Below are 17,363 nucleotides of genomic sequence, written 5' to 3' on the forward strand. Positions count from 1 at the left end.
GGAAAACATGTCACAAAACTGCTGCGGTCAAAGCTACAGGAGCTGTTTGAGCTTTGTGTCCAAAAGGGAAGGAAGCACAGAGAGACCAATCAGAAGAAGAACCTGTAGAAAAACTCTGTCACACCCAAACAAAACACAACTTCTCTTTTTTTCTGCAAAGTAAAACTGTTTGTGATTATCTGAGGATCAGAGTGCAGCAGGCTGGATGTGACGATGGGGCTCTCTTTGCTCTGCATGATGGGCTTTTTCTGTAAGTACACGTCTGACGTTGTTTGAACGGCAGCGATTAATGAAAATGTTTCTGATCTCTGAGAATTAGTGAGTCACTGTTTAGAGCTTGTTTAGCAAACAGGAGAAATTTGGTGATTATTGTTCATCCCTAAATTTACAATAATCAATAATCAGAGTAAAGCCTTTAAAAAAAACTTTACTCTGAGGTATAATATCTGATGAGTTTTTATTCATTATTTTAGTGCTCAGTACAGTCATCTGTGGAAACGCTGAAGGTAAGAAACACTGTTTTTACTCCAGTTCATATATGTAGCTGTTATCTCCTACAATGCTCGAAATCAGGGGTGTCAAACCTACGGTCCACGGGCCACATTCGGCCCTCGATACAATTATTTCCGGCCTGCGAGCCAGTTATTAATGGACCCTCGGTATGTGGGAGCTGAATCTTCAGCCCTGCTACGAATCCGTGCTTTGATGGGCGCACCATGTGACCAATCGCATGCAAAGACAGGCTGGGATCATACCATTATGTGAAAGAAAGAAGGGGGGCAGACGTTCTGAAGACAGCAAGTTTAGTGGTACAGGCCAAACCATTTCAACAACTACCAAACAGGTAAAACAGCAAATGATTAAAGTGCAGGTAAACAGAAATGTTTCTATTTTTCAGCATCTACTATAGAAATATAGTATAGATATAATAATGATGAGCTGCCAGAAGTTTCTTTCTATTTTTACACATTTGTTTCTTACAATTTAAGTCAAAGGGTGGTGCCGACAGGTTTCTCTCTTTCTCACAGCAGCTTTTTCTTCATCACGTAGAAAAACAGTTAAATACTGTAAATCTGTTCCTGTCCTTGTGTCTCTGCTATTGCCTCCCTGTTTGTTTATCACTGTTGTTGTCAAGTCCGTGTGTCTCAGGTGTAGGTCTCAGTGTTTCCTGTTTTACTTTGACAGTGTCCCATCCTGTGTTCAGTTTTGCTTCCTGTATTGTGTCATTATGTTTATTCCCCTCAGCTGTCTTCTCCGTGTGTTTCCTCATCACCATCTTGTATATTTATGGAATCAGTTGTCAGTCGGTTTTATATGGCGTTATTTTTGTGCCACTATTCTGACCGATCAAAAAAAAAGATTGAGCGCACGTAAAAAAAACTTGTGTTGCATTTTTAGGAGAAATTTATTTTGAGTGAAGAAAAACTAAATTTGAGTGAACAAAATTCATTGCTACGTGCAAAAAATGTATCTCAGTGTTTGCTATTATCCACACACACACACAACAGCAGCCCCTCTCGCTCAGTTTTTGCACTTGCGCTCGCTCGCAATGTGTTGCTCGCGCTCTCAACATTTCTGCCCGTGCGCGCTCAACTCTTTCTGTACACCGTTATATTTGTGCCACAAAACCAGCCAATCACAGACTTGGATGCAAAAAAAATCTGATTGGCTGTTCTGGTCTCCAATCAGCTCGAAATGACGAAATGCAATATCCCAGAATCCATTTTGTCCAAAACTTAAACGAGGCAGTGTCGGAGGAACACAGAGTGTTTAAAATGATCATATTAAGAGTGTGCTGCCTTCATACAGACTAATTCTCTTTTCATGGATGTTTATCTGAACAGTTTACAGCACAGATTTACAAGAAGATGATGATTTGTGTGAGTAGTGCAGTGTATCTCACTGATATTGGCATGTGTGCTGCTTACCTCAGTGTACGCTTTTGTATTAACTCTTGGAGTTCTCAAAATCCTTGTACAAAGCTACATGGATAAAAATGAAAGGAAATACCAGATACTCCGGCTTCCTCCCACAGTCTAAAGACATGCACTTAGTGGGGTTAAGTGAATTGATTATTTTAAATAAGTGGGAGTGTGAATGTTTGTCTGTGTCTCTGTCTTAGCCCTGCAACAGACTGGCGACCTGTCCAGGGTGTACCCTGCCTCTCGCTCTATGATAGCTGGGATAGTCTATAGCCTCCTGCGACCCTGATAAGGATAAGCGGAAGAGAATGGACAAGAGTTTAAAGTGGGATTCAGCGTGTGGAAAACCCTAAAATCAGTTTTTAATGGCTCAGGCTATTTTCTATTGAGAGCTCCAGTAGATTTTCTTAATGTATGAGCTGTGATCAGCTGACTTGCTGCTCTTTACAGATTTATCCACCTGAATTCAGTCTGATGTAAGCAGACGTTTCATGAGTTGTCCTCGTCTCTACACTCACAGTACACTGTTTATACTGACTTTATATTGGACTGTCACTGTGCACCAGTCACACACTGGTCTTTCCTTTAAATCCATCACAGTACAGCAAACTAACCTGTTTATCCTGCACTAATCTGTAGAGGATTTTCATGCAGCCTTAAATAACACAGTGATTCTACCTCAGTTTGTTTTGCAGCATGCTTCACACTATGAAAAACACAATGTCAACATAAATACTCAAGTAAAGTACAGATAGCTTATGTACAGTAACAAAGTATTTGTACTTCGTTACTTCCCACCTCTGGAAATAAGTAAATTGTGTGATATTTGACTATAAAACTGAGGTTGTTTACATGATATTGTGTGTTTATGCGTTGATGTTCAGTGTCACAGTTTAGATTTGTGCACACCTGGTTGTGTTCAGTCACTCTGCTGGTAGAGTCTAAATATCATTTAATCTGTTTGGTAAAAACTAAACTTTTTATTGTTGATTTTTAGTCAAATTTTTACCAGGACACAAAAATATAATTACAATTAACAAGAGCAATAAAACCAGGATCGTTTTGTAATGATATATTTTTATTTGATCAGCTCCTCCTGAGCCCACTGTGACCCTCCAACCATCCACGACTCAGATATACAGAGGTGAGAAAGTCACTGTCAGATATAAGATTCAGGGATACAAGTTAAACGCATCTCCTCACTTATTTTATTTGTATTGCACAATTCATCCAAAAACAGAACAAAATACTAACAAAAGCAGTGTAAAACAATAATAAATGATTGTCCTCATTTTAGGAGAGACTGGTCTGCTATGTTAGCCTTTCTCAAACTGCTCGTATGTTTACTCATAGCAGCAGTTTTCTGCGTTTATCTTTAAATCTCCAGCTCTGAATCCACCACTGGAGGTTTAACAGCATTGTTAGCAAACAACAGCTAACTGACAAGTAATGGATTATATGTTCATAAATGTATAAAACATTTAAAAAGTATAAAAACAACTTTTATTGTTGATTTTTTAAGTCAAATTATCAGTCTACTCATGCTATGTTTTATTTGATCAGCTCCTCCTAAGCCCACTGTGACCCTGCAGCCACCCTGGACTCAGATATACAGCGGTGAGACAGTCACTGTCAGATGTGAGATTCATGGAGGTGAAGGAGCTCAGTGGACGTATGAATGGAGACCAGCTGAGGTAAACACACCTCCAACATCCAATGAATACAGAATCAGCAGCGCTACTGAGTCTGACAGTGGAGGATACAGCTGTCGGGGCAGAAGAAACTCTTCCTGGACAGAGTGGAGTGACATCACCACATTGAAAGTAACAGGTAAGTTGGACATATTTCACACATTTTAATTTACACTGCATAATGTTTCATCCAAAGACACAACAAAATACTGTCTTTCAATTATACTGTTTTTTAGATTCATATCATAAGTACTCACATTGAAACACTTGGAAGGAAAAAAGATTTCCACATGTGGATTTATTGCTGCAGTTCCATCAGTTCTTTTGTTTTTAGCATTTTTACATTAATTTCTCTTCAAGTTTGGCCTAAAAATACAATATAATTGTATCAGAGACTGATCTGCTATGTAAGCCTTTCTCACAACAGGTTTTACTTGGATTCTTTCCACTGATTGATGTTAATGAATACATTTATAAATGAATGAAAAACTAATGGTTTATAGCACTCTGACATGTTTCCTCAGTACGACACGCCCAAACACACACACACACACACACACACACAAGGGGAGAGCTTTTAGATCCTGTGCTCACTTTTTATCTCTGTTGTTTACACACACACACACACACACACACACACACACACACACACACACACACACACACACACACACACACACACACACACACACACACACACTTCCCTCCATTCTGCTCCACTCTGACTCTCAGTCTCAGTCTGACTCTCCTCCTCCAGACCCCAGCAGCTACTAAAATAAGGGAAAAGGTTATTAGTGCGGCTGGGATCAGCAGTTTCTGCCACCCACTCCTGACTCTGTCCCCTGAACCTGCAGCTGAGCTCCAAACCACACCCACCACAGGTGTTCACGAGTGTCAGAATACCTCAGAAGAACCTGTAATGTAGAACAGGTCCATATGTGGATCATTTGTTTACAGTTCAGTTCATGAAAATCACTGAGAGGTACCTTGATCTGCTGCTGATGAAGTTTTTAGTAAACTTTGTTGAGCCCATGTGCTTGATGTTTTAAACTGTTTCCTGTCACATGTTTACATTCCTGCTTATTAAAAAAAGTCTAGTGCTAAATCCACTGGTTCAGAAAAGTTTGGACTTGGATTGTAAAATTACATGTGACCCTGGCATGTTGAGTTCTCTTAATGACTGTCTTTGTGAGGCTCAAACTGAATATCAGCCAATGTCCTCATATCACAAAAGAAATGCAGTCATGCATTTATGTCTTTTAGTAATAATTAACACAACAAAACTTTTTTATTGCTGATTTTCAACTCATATTGTCTACAGCATGCAAAATTATGACTACCATTAACAAGAGCAATAAAAACTGGGACAACTTTAATAATGATTTTATATTTAAGTTTGTTAATGATATTTTTTTAACAGCTCCTCCTAAGCCCGCTCTGACCCTGCAGCCATCCAAGACTCAGATATACAGCGGTGAGACAGTCACTGTCAGATGTGAGATTCAGGGAAATGAAGGAGCTCAGTGGACGTATGAATGGAGACCAGCTAAGGTAAACACACCTCCAACATCCAGTGAATACAGAATCAGCAGCGTTGCGGAGTCTGATGGTGGAGGATACAGCTGTTGGGGCAGAAGAAGCTCTTCCTGGACAGAGTGGAGTGACATCACCACATTGAAAGTAACAGGTAAGTTGGACATATTTCACTCATTTTAATTCCCAAAACACAACAAAATACTTTAAACAGTACTGCAGGTTTTTTTTTTAGTTTAGTATCCAAAGTCATGTAAAACAGTTTTTCCTTTATAAAAATATTCAGTCGTCATTCAGAGTCAAACATCCGGAAAAGAAAAAAAAAAGTGTTTGTAACATCCAGCCATCCATCCATTCGCTTCCGCTTATCCTTTTCAGGGTCGCGGGGGGCGCTGGAGCCTATCCCAGCTGTCATAGGGCGAAAGGCGGGGTACACCCTGGACAGGTCGCCAGTCTGTCGCAGGGCTAACACATAGGGACAGACAACCATTCACACTCACATTCACTCGCACATTCACACCTAGTGGCAATTTGGATCATCCAATTAACCTATCCCCACAAGCTTGTGGGGTGTTTGTAACATGAAAAAAATAAATGCAATTGTCATTGTCCCAGCTGCCTTGTGTCTGTGGCTGCAAACGCAGAGTTTTCATCACTGTTTCAAAACTGAATGTGAGCTAATGTTTTTCAGTTAAACTCAGGAGAAACTTTAAATGTTGCCATTGAATCTCCTCAGCTGAACACACGCTGAACACACGCTAAACACACGCTGAACACATGCTGGACACATGCTGAACACACGCTGAACACACGCTGAACACATGCTGGACACATGCTGAACACATGCTGAACACACGCTGGACACATGCTGGACACACGCTAAACACACGCTGAACACACGCTGAACACATGCTGGACACATGCTGAACACATGCTGAACACACGCTGGACACATGCTGAACACATGCTGAACACATGCTGAACACACGCTGAACACATGCTGAACACATGCTGGACACATGCTGAACACATGCTGAACACACGCTGGACACATGCTGGACACATGATGAACACATGCTGAACACACGCTGAACACATGCTGGACACATGCTGGACACATGCTGAACACACGCTGAACACACGCTGAACACATGCTGGACACATGCTGAACACATGCTGAACACACGCTGGACACATGCTGGACACATGATGAACACATGCTGAACACACGCTGAACACATGCGGAACACACGCTAAACACACGCTGAACACATACTGGACACATGCTGAACACACGCTGAACACACGCTAAACACACGCTGAACACATGCTGGACACATGCTGAACACATGCTGAACACACGCTGGACACATGCTGGACACATGCTGAACACACGCTAAACACACGCTGAACACATGCTGAACACATGCTGAACACACGCTGAACACATGCTGGACACATGCTGAACACACGCTGAACACACGCTAAACACACGCTGAACACACGCTGGACACATGCTGAACACATGCTGGACACATGCTGAACACATGCTGAACACACGCTGAACACATGCGGAACACATGCTGGACACATGCTGAACACATGCTGCCATCAGCTGCTTCTCTGCTGGAAAATCTCAAGACAATAACAAAAATATTTCTGGATTAATTGCAACATAAGTTATGAATCATTTTAAAACATTTAAAGACAGGAAACCATTTTACATGCTTTGATTTTTCACACCTAAATCACTGAAACAGTCTCAGCAAACAATCAGATGAATGACTGCAGACCAACTCAAACACATCACATCACATCGAATCACATCACATGGGATTACACCTGTCCCACTGTTACACTGGCTCCCAGCATGTTTTCAAACTGATTTCAGGATTTAATTATTTGCTTTTAAGGTGCTTCATGGCCTTGAGTCTGACATGGAGTCAGTCACGTCCTTTTAATTCGTTTAAGTAATATATCCATGAGACGAATTCTCCAGTTTTACTCAACATGTTAATGTTCTTTGAACTGTGTTGCTGTTTTTCTACATTTGTCACTTTTGTTTATTTATTCTTCTGCTCCTATAAAGAGTTGTGAAATTTTGAGTTTGAAAAGTTTTGTATAAAGTTGTCATTACTGTCACGTCCTGTCTTTGGGGACTAGTCTGTTCTTCTGTTTCTCTTTCTGACAGCAGGATTACTTGGAGAGATGGAAATAGAAAAATAGAAGAACTTCAGTTTTGTTGTGTCTACTTTAAGATTGTGAGATTAAGGATCGGCCTTGACAGAGTAACTTCTTCAAGAGCCTAACTAATCCTGGGATTTAAAAAAAAGTCTCTCCTCATCCTGTTTCTAGATTTAATCTAAAGTGTTTTCTTGTTTATCCACACTGATTTGTTTATACACCTCAAAGATCGCATCTTTGTGAAAGTAAATCAGACTTAAGACAACTCATTAAAAAAAATCAGTAACTTTTTGTAAATAATAAATTTATTTATAAAGAATATAAATAAAAGATAACTGTACAAAGTAAATACTGATACATTTTACAAAAAGTGTTGTGTTACAGTTTAAAAGCAATAAATAATATTATTGTGACTTTGTTTTGATGTTGAGTCTTCAAACTGTTTGTCTGTGAATCAGCTGTTTTGCAGTGACTCTACTCTTATGTTATAAACAGCAGAGTTTTTCTGTGTCTCTTTTCCTAACTGGATCATTCTTATGTGAACAGTTCCCAATAAGCCCACTGTGACCCTGCAGCCATCCTGGACTCAGATATACAGCGGTGAGACAGTCACTGTCAGCTGTGAGATTCAGGGAGGTGAAGGAGCTCAGTGGACGTATGAATGGAGACGAGGCCAGGTAAACACAGGTCATACATCCAATGAATACAGAATCATCAGAGCTACTGAGTCTGACAGTGGAGGATACAGCTGCCGGGGCAGAAGGGACTATATGTTAACAGAGTGGAGTGATATCATCACACTGACTGTATCATGTAAGTTGGAGATCTGTTTTATCAACATTAGTAAGAATCTGTTGTTCTTGCAGCTTTGTAGCTGTTTCATTTGTGCTGCTCAGTAACATATTTTGAAAAGCAGCTTTTTATTCACAGTGAAGAGAACAAAACATATCAGAGTAACTTCTCTGCTGTGCAGCTCTAATACATGAGGTGCAGAACAAATGCTGAACCTGCTTCAGCTGCTCCACCACATCCACTAAGAACAAGTTACATCCAATATTTTCTCTTCTGTATTTGTGTTATTTTTATTTTTATTACTCCCTGTTGCACCAACATATGATGCAGTTACTTCAGTTGTTTTTAGCATGTTGTCTATTGTTGAAATGATCTTAGAGGTTTCAGGTTTTAGTTAAAGAGTCTGGTCTCATGACAAACACACACTGGATATTTTTCACTTAATGAACTCTGAACTTCAGACGACAATATGGCCTCATTTTGTTTGACGCTGGTCTGTGCTGGTATGTTATTAATTTAGGCTAATGATATTTAATGAGTATAGAAATTACTCATAATCATCTCACAGACAAAACATTATGTGCAGCTACTTTCAGTACCATTGATATTTATTTAGAGTTTTTTCTCTAATTGATCTTTCTGAGTTAGCTTCAGTAATTACTTCCTCCAAACCATCGATGTGTCTTTTAAAACCCATTCTGACACATCTGTGCACATCGACAGGAAATGTCAGCTTCCACAGCAAAAGAATATAAAACACACTTACTAGGTCTCATCTTAGCTATCAGAGGCTTCAACAGCAGATTTAGTAAAGAACACAAGGACATAGCATGCTAAGTACAATCAGATCATATTAACCTGGGTTACTTTCTCATTACAGATGAATTAACTAAGTCATGCTTCAAATTAATGAGAGTAAATGAACTATGCATTTATTAATTAATTTTAAATACACTGAAGTAAATTTAAAAAAAAAATTGCTGTGCAGATCAAAACAGTATTTCAGTATTTTGTGTCACACACTTTGTTATAGCTTCACCAATAATAGCTTCACCAATAAAGTTTTGTGATATTTGATCATTCACATGTTTCCATGTTTAAATTGTTCTGATTCAGTCATTTTTACTTTTATGTTCTTGTTCTAAACTGAACTGCAGCCAAACCAAAGGCTGAACTGAGAGCTGATAACACAGCTGTTCCAGTAGGGGGCAGTGTGACCCTGACCTGCTCTGTGAGCCCATCATCATCATCACCATCATCATCATCATCATCATCATCATCATCTGGATGGAAATACTACTGGTACAGAGATGGGAAATCTTCTGAACCTGCGAGAAATGAACAAATCAGTGTCTCAGAGGGAGGACTCTACTGGTGCAGAGGAGGAAGAGGAGAACCAGTTTACTACACAGAGGACAGTCAGTCAGTCAGGATTGACACAACTGGTGAGTTCAAACTTGAACTTCCCACAAAGCACTACATCTGATGGTAATTGTACCTTTTGTCATTCACGTGTTTTTATTGTACTTTCTTGAACATTAACAGTGTCAAACAGGCCTGTTGTGACTCTGCATCCAAACTGGTCTGAGATATACAGAGGAGAGACGATCACTGTCAGATGTGAGATCCATGGAGGAGACACTGAGTGGGATTATGAGTGGGAAGCAAACAGCATCAGAAAACCTCCAAATCAAAATGAATACAGGATTATTTCTGCTTCATCATTGATCAGTGGAAACTATCGCTGTAAGGGCAGAATGAAAAGTTCACAGCATGAAACAACAGAGTGGAGTGATTCAGTCACACTGACAGTTTCTGACAGTAAGTCATATTTGCTTTAACCCTTGTGTGGTGTTCGTATTTTTGTTACTCAGCCAGTGTTCATGGGTCTGGTGGACCCGCTAGAGTTTTGGCTTTCCAAATTAACACTATCAAACAATTTTATGTTAAATTACTCAACAGATGTTTACTTCATCCCAATTACAAGACATATGAACAGCAAACATGGTTAATTTTTTCCCTTTACCTTTGTTAGATCACATTTATGAATTAATGTGCTTCTCGTTTTTCTTTTATATAAAATGTTATAAATAAATCAGTTATAATCAAGTGGAGTGAGTGGAAAGACACAACACATTTACACGTGAAAAAATAATTAATTGTTTAATTTTTCTTTTGAAAAAAACTGAACACGGGTCTCACAGACCCGAACACCATACAAGGGTTAAGCTGTTTGAACACTTTGTAAAATGTGTTTCTGTTCATATAGACTGAGATTATTATTCTTTGTATAAACTGAGCTCACTGTTCAGAGACTGTACTACATGTTCACTGAGAGAAAATCTTTGTTGAACAGATAAACCCCGTCCTGTCCTCACTGTGTCTCCATCATGGCTGAGTCCTGGAGCCTCAGTAACTCTGAACTGTGAGGTTGAACATCCGTCTGCAGGATGGAGCTTCTACTGGTATAAAGCTGTTCCTGATCTATCAGAGGAATCCTCCAGTTATGAGCTGCTACCTGATGGCAGTGGGACTGCACAGGACTCCTACATCATTCATGGACAGACACACACAGCAGGATATGTGTGCAGAGCTGGAAGAGGAGACCCAGAGTATCACACTGATCACAGTCGACCAAAGTTTGTCTGGTCTGCAGGTCAGTTTGTTTCTCTCTAATAAATTATGTCATCACTTTAATTCCCCATTATTTTTCTTGCAGCGGCATGCTGACATTGAAATCTGATGTCCAATTACAATTAAATTGCATTAAATGATTTTATTTAAGTTTCCTCATAAGCATTAAAGTGAATCTCATCCTTTCTCACTACATTCAAGTAAACTGAGCTTCAGTCAGACACTTCTGTTGTTATTCAAATTCCTCCTTGTTTGTTTCTCACCGAGTTAAACAAGAATGAATTTTGTCTCCAGGTCTTTTTAATCTTCATGGTGATGATTAGAAAGTCTGTAAAGCTGGCAGGACTCCTGTGAAGCACATTATGTACACAGATGATCTCGTGGTCTTTAGTCCTCATGTTGTTGTGCTTTTGCTGTGAAAAATGATATCAGACATGATGCCCATAAAAGTGCTGTCATGATTTGTAGAAGCAAAGACAATAAACATTTAAGATCTGCTGATGTTAAACTGTCTGATAATGATCTGACTGTTTGTAGTAAGGTCACAAATGTCAGACATCTTATTACATGACAGATGATGAAGATATTTGCTTGTGCAACAACAAACATGCACGCTGTGGACAAACTGTAGGAAAGCAGGTTTATAGAAACTTCTAATGTAGCTTCTAATGATGCTGTGAGATTATTACTGAGAGACCCAGATGGTTCAGTGAAATCTTTCCAGCTGCAGGAGTCACAACATTTAAATCTGTATTAACAAATTTTATTCATAGATTTATTTGCAGTTATGGTGGGTTTAGCAAGAACTATTTTTTTCACTGTGATCTTTTGAATCCTAACATCTGTGAGCTTTGTCTCTTCACTGCATGTTGTTTCCAGATGTTCATTCAGCAGCGTCTCTCACAGTGAGTCCTGACAGAGTGCAACACTTCACCTCTGACTCTGTCTCACTGACCTGTGAGGGAAACTTCACTGAGTGGAGAGTGATAAAGTTCTCTGAGGACGGCCGACTCTCTGACTGTAGGAGAATGACTGGATCCACATGTAACATCCACACATCAAAGTCAGATACTGGAGTGTACTGGTGTGAGTCTGGATCAGGAGAGTTCAGCAGTGCAGTCAACATCACTGTACAGAGTATGTTATTATACATTTACTTCTTGGATCTGAATGATTTAGACGTCACATGAACATTGTCCCAGCTGTGCTCTATGTGAAGTAATTCTATGTGGCAAAACAAACAACAATGATCAATGATCATTTTCAGACAGGCACCAAAGCATCAAAATATTCTTGATTGTTGGTCTCATTTCACTCGATCTTTTTATAATCAAGTTTGTCAAAATTTGCAGACAATATTTTATATATTCTCCCTTTCAGAATAAAGGAATAGGGAAACACGTCGTGTAAAATAAAACAAACATACAAACATTTACAATTTCAACTTTAACCATTAAATAATTTCATAGTTTGACTCCTGGAGGGAGGATAAAGGGAGCATCCCAACTATATTTCCAGTCCTCTTAATCAAATTTTGAATTTGGGATCTGAGTTTGACAGAAAGTTTGCCAAAACATGTAGTGATACCATAATAGATAACAGAGTCAACAATCTCCATATAGAATAGTAACATGATGCATTTATTTACTCCATGGACCCTCGGCCTTCTAACAAAAATGCAAGTGCTGCCAACACGAAGTGTTGATGGTCCACATGATGAACCTACTGTAACTGAACATCTAAGCACTGAAATGTTGTCACTTGTTCAAACGTCTCTCCAGTCATTAAAACCAGGCTCTCAGAAAATCTCTCTGAAGCCAGGTCTGCATGTAGATCATGAGACACGACTCACAGCTTTTTCTAAAAGTTTTGCACCAGCTGATGTGACTGAAACAATTGTGTGTGATTGTTTCACAGATGATGGTAATGGTCCTATCCTGGTGAATCCTGTTCATCCTGTGACTGAGGGAGCTTCTGTTAATCTGAGCTGCAGTTTGAGAACACAAAAAATACTTTCCAATGTGTTTTTCTATCACAATGACAAACTTATTCAAAATGATACCCGAGGGGAGCTGAAGATCTCTGCAGTGTCAAAGTCTGATGAAGGTTTCTACAAGTGTCAGTACTCAGGAAGAGAGTCAGCACAGAGCTGGATGTCAGTTAAAGGTGAGCAGGATCAACACGTGATGGATTTTAATGGATTTCATGCTTGAGAAGGAACATTAGATTGTCGGTTTAATGCTTGAAGTCACCTGGATCTATTTTGTCAGAACTTTTATAAAATTATTATGTAATATCTCTATATTGTCAGGTTTAATATCGTTGTGATTCAGGACTCAAGTGAAAACAGCAGAGGATGTAATAAGTGAAGGTTTTTTTACTCAAACAAAGGATAAATAAGTTAAAACAACAGATTGTGAGCTTTGACTCAGTCAACAAGAACAAAACATAAATGAACCTAAACTTAATGAGTGAGTCCTACAAAAACATCTTAACTGAGGTGAGAGAGACAGGCCAGAGGAGCGCACATAACAGCGTGAGGGCGGCAGATCTGTGGGAGAGGAGAGAGCAGTTAGGGCAGGAAATCTGAGGGAATGTGACAAGACAGAGAGTGTTCATAAAGTGGCTGCAACAATGCCTTACTTGGAGTCCAGACTAGCTGGGTTTAGTGGATGAAGGCAGAGGTCTGTGGAAACTGCTGAACGATGGGCAGGCAGGCAAATGAGGAAGAGGCTCCGAGGGGGGCAGCGGTGGTGGTGAATACAGGGGTAATGATCCAAGGTGGCAGGCGTCTGACTGGAGGTGAATGATGGCATGAAAACGAATCTTGAAGCAGGAAGAAACTGAAACAAGGGGAAAATCTGTTAGCATACAAATCTTATTTTCCTAGAAAGGATCCCAGCAGACCTGCCTGGTTACCTCACTGACGAGCTGCAGTCATGTTAACTATCCATTAACATTTGGCTACAGCCACCGAGGTCTTCAAGGTCAACTTTATGACTAAATAAATCCTTATAACACAGAAACTATGATTCTTACAAAGGTGCTGTGTATTGTCAACATATAGAAAGTACTGTATAAAGATTTAAGATATCATGTTAGGTTTGACCTCTGACCTCACTTTTACATTTCACATGTGCCCTTGTTGTCATGTTGAAAAAATCTGCCTTTGGACTTATTTTTACCTCACTAAAAACTTCTCACAGTACAAATAAAACAAAATAAATACACAGAAAATACAATATTGTTTCCTTAAAAGTAAATGCTGTCAACAGAGTGAGCTGCCTTAGCAGAGATTTGTGCTCTCAGAGTGTTTGTTTTATTTATTAATAATTAATTATTGTTTGTTGTTACAGTAACTGTGTCAGGAGCTGACAGCTCTTCACCTCCTGTGTGGTTGATTGTTGGACTGGTTTGTGGAGTCTCTCTCATTATTATTCTCCTGCTCTTGTTGTATCGCTGCAGACAGTCCAAGTGTAAGAGCCTCTTCTTTTCATGCTGTATTAGAGAGTTTATTTACTACATGCACTTTAATTATTCACACATATACATGTATTCTGATCTCATGACACTAAATATCAGTGGAACAATTTATACATGACAAACATGTGTAATAACATTTGTCTCTTTCACAGATTCCTGCTTCACCAGGTTGGTAAAATACTTTTTATTATTATTTTAAACAAACATCAGTTACTTTTAAGTTTATTGTGTGCATTTCCTGTTTTAGGTCGATCCAGTCTGAGAGTCACAGTCCGGGCTCCTCCACAAATCATGGAGTCAACCTGAATGAAACTCATGAGTACAACTCTCTTCAACATGGTCAGTATTTAAACCATTTAAATAATATTATCATTATTAATATTGACTTTTCATTCAGTCTTCATTAACTCAAACAGTTTCAAACAGGTTCAGTTTGTGTTCAGCAGTTTTTCAAAGGATCTTTATCAAAATCCAGTTAGACAAAAATCCAAACGGCCAAATGCCACATGAACATAAAATCAGAAACAAACAGGAGTTTACAACCTGAATGTATCTTTACTGAAAGAATCCACAGAGATGTTGTTTCCAACACGTTCTCACTCCCCAAGCGTAATATTTCATGCTAGGTGACAAATCATCAACATTTTACGCTTTTGGGTACCCAACACGTTCCTAAATGACAACATTGGAAAAATAAGAAAACATGAGAACCGTTTGGACGCAATCTACACATGTTTGTTCATTTTCTTAAAATTGCTTTGGAAAACACTATTTCACTTTATTAAAGTGCTGGTTAACGTTAGGGATAAGGTTAGGTTTAGGGCTGGAATACATGGCTGGAACGTCTATTACCGCGGGACCGTCATTGCACAGGAATTCATCCATAACCCGGCGCCTACCATAAGAACGTGGATATGGCAAGCCATCGCAATATTTGGCCAGGGTGGCTTGCCATACAAGGAAGGTCTCCTTTCGCAATCCTCAGGAACGCTGCGTGACAAAACATTGGTATGCTACGCCCCGGGAGTGAGAACAGCTGTTGTTTAATATCATAACAACACAAACAATAACAACATTATGGGTTAATGGTTTGAAAATATCTCATAGTTCTGGTTTTGACTTAAAGAGGAATATTTAATCTCTTTTAGGTTTTTATTAAAATGATTAATGTGACCCTGGCTCGTCTTTTAATTAGGAACCAATAACCTCTCTGAATATGTTATGCACGTGGAAGACAACAGAAATGGTGCAGTATATGTGCAGAAAAGCACAGAGCAGTCAGAGATGAAACTTGCTTTTGATTTAATGAAACTAATTCCATATGACATGTTTACATTCCTGTAACTAAAATATGAACATTTCAGGATCAGATCAACATCAAGATGTCACATACTCTCTTATTGACCTTAAAAACCTTCAAAAGAAGAGTAAGTAAATAAAACACATGCAGTTTAAAAATAATAAATTTAAATATAATGTAAAAATACAAAAAATAAAGATTAAAAAAAATTTATTTTCTTGTGTCAAATACTCTGATCATCTTCACAGGGAAGCATCATGAACCAGAGCAGAGTGCTGTTTACTCTGAGGTGAAGACGGGAGCTGCAGGTACAGACACAACAGTCTCATTCAGTGTTTGTACTGAAATGTGTCATTTCATTATGTTGCAGCTAATTATAGGTCAACATGGAGTTTAGTTATTCACTTATCAAGCTTACCTACTACACACTACCACTATACATCAGCAGAGTTAATCTGCAGTCATTTAGGTTTATGGTGGGTTAGTCATTAAGTCAGGTGTATTTGTTTAGCATGATACTGTGTTGTTGTGTTGTCATCATTCAAAGCACTTAAACACAGGGTGGGTGATGCAGAGTATAAATGAGTATATGAGTTCATTTTGTAGTTTGCTGCAGATGAGTAACATCAGCAACATTGGAAGAAAGAACTGTGGAGTTCACGGTCAAAAGTTTCAGTTGACCAATCACTGTGGACTTATGAACTGAAATTATCTTTTTTTTTATGTCAACACTATATCTGAAATCAGCAATAGCACTGAGTAGATTAGTTACATTAGGATAACAGTCAGGTGATTGAATTACATGATTATTACTAGTTGATTAAGATTTTTGGTTTGCTAATTTCCTTAAATAAAATATCCTTTGTTCAAAAGTCTAAATTGTTAACTTTTTGTGTAACAGTAAAGGAAACCTTGTGAAGTATTACATCTCATCATTGGCTCTTACATGCTGCTCTTAGCACTTAAAGTAGTCTGTTCTGTACTTGGCAGCTAAAGTAATAATCTAGTGAAACTACAAAGAGCGAGAATCATTAAGGGGAGCGTAGCATTAATGCTGTTAATGGCTGCAGCTGACAAATCTGCAGTTTAAATCCACCTCTACGTCCAACAGCTCTGTGTCATATATCTGCTGATCAAATGTATCCTGAGCTCTGACTTCTCTGGTCTTAAAATCTTCTTTCCACTCACAGGAAAATCAAGTCCTGCAGCTGATGCAGCAGTTTATTCTGAAGTCATATTAGGAAGCTTTCCTGGTAATTATGCTGCCATGCAGGATGAGTTATTCTTCAAGTTATTAAATGGTGAACATCCTGAAACTTGGACATTTCTGTTCTTTGTGTGTTTGTCTTACAGGTCAGTGAGGAGAGCTGCAGCAGCAAAAAGGAGCATTTTATGAATCCACTGTTGCTCCTCTGCTGCTCAAATATCAGACGCGCTCACTTTTTAGTGTTTATGAAGATGATATTGAATAATAATATGATATAGACTTATTACTTTCGCTTAGCATAGCACACACAAGGGTGTGTCCTGTTTCAGATCCAGGCTCTTTATATTCAGCTGATTTTTTTTTTTATATTCACTGTTGAACTTTTGTATAAAACTTTGAATGTATCCTGTTCCAACAGCAGTGAGATAAAAGTTTGAAGCCTGTGATTTTTGTAGCTGATAGCAACGACTTAAAGTCAGCAGAGTTTCTTAGGAAGTGCTGGTGTGGACACCAACAAATACTTTTACTATTTGAGTTTAAAAATCTACATCATGTAAAAAGGAATTATCAACCTATGTTCTCCACTTATTAATTCAGAATCACAGGAGCCTCTCCCA

The 17,363-nt window shown here is 38.8% G+C and overlaps 1 protein-coding gene and 1 pseudogene across 1 annotated transcript; both read left to right on the top strand.

Moving 5' to 3' along the window:
* The window catches only part of LOC146674905 (basement membrane-specific heparan sulfate proteoglycan core protein-like), a 75,176-nt pseudogene extending 58,276 nt beyond the window's left edge, over window positions 1-16,900 (top strand).
* LOC146674908 (peroxidasin-like) lies at window positions 202-8,204 on the top strand. The gene is made up of 7 exons (XM_085385295.1): window positions 202-250; window positions 474-506; window positions 3,013-3,066; window positions 3,486-3,752; window positions 5,034-5,300; window positions 7,877-8,143; window positions 8,197-8,204. Exons 1-7 carry the CDS (start codon window positions 214-216, stop codon window positions 8,202-8,204), a joined length of 933 nt encoding a protein of 310 aa, XP_085241421.1. The 5' UTR covers window positions 202-213.
* Window positions 16,901-17,363: the final 463 nt, after the last annotated feature.

Source organism: Rhamphochromis longiceps, linkage group LG3 (assembly GCF_057381845.1).
Source record: "Rhamphochromis longiceps isolate RC_006_pf linkage group LG3, R_longiceps_female_GT1.1, whole genome shotgun sequence".
Taxonomy (NCBI): Eukaryota; Metazoa; Chordata; class Actinopteri; order Cichliformes; family Cichlidae; genus Rhamphochromis; species Rhamphochromis longiceps.

Coding starts and splice junctions, on each gene's coding strand:
- LOC146674908 (XM_085385295.1), top strand. CDS start 214: ATGGGGCTCTCTTTGCTCTGCATGATGGGCTTTTTCT. Junction 507..3,012: donor CATCTGTGGAAACGCTGAAG/GTAAGAAACACT, acceptor TTATTTGATCAG/CTCCTCCTGAGCCCACTGTG. Junction 3,753..5,033: donor CACCACATTGAAAGTAACAG/GTAAGTTGGACA, acceptor TTTTTTTAACAG/CTCCTCCTAAGCCCGCTCTG.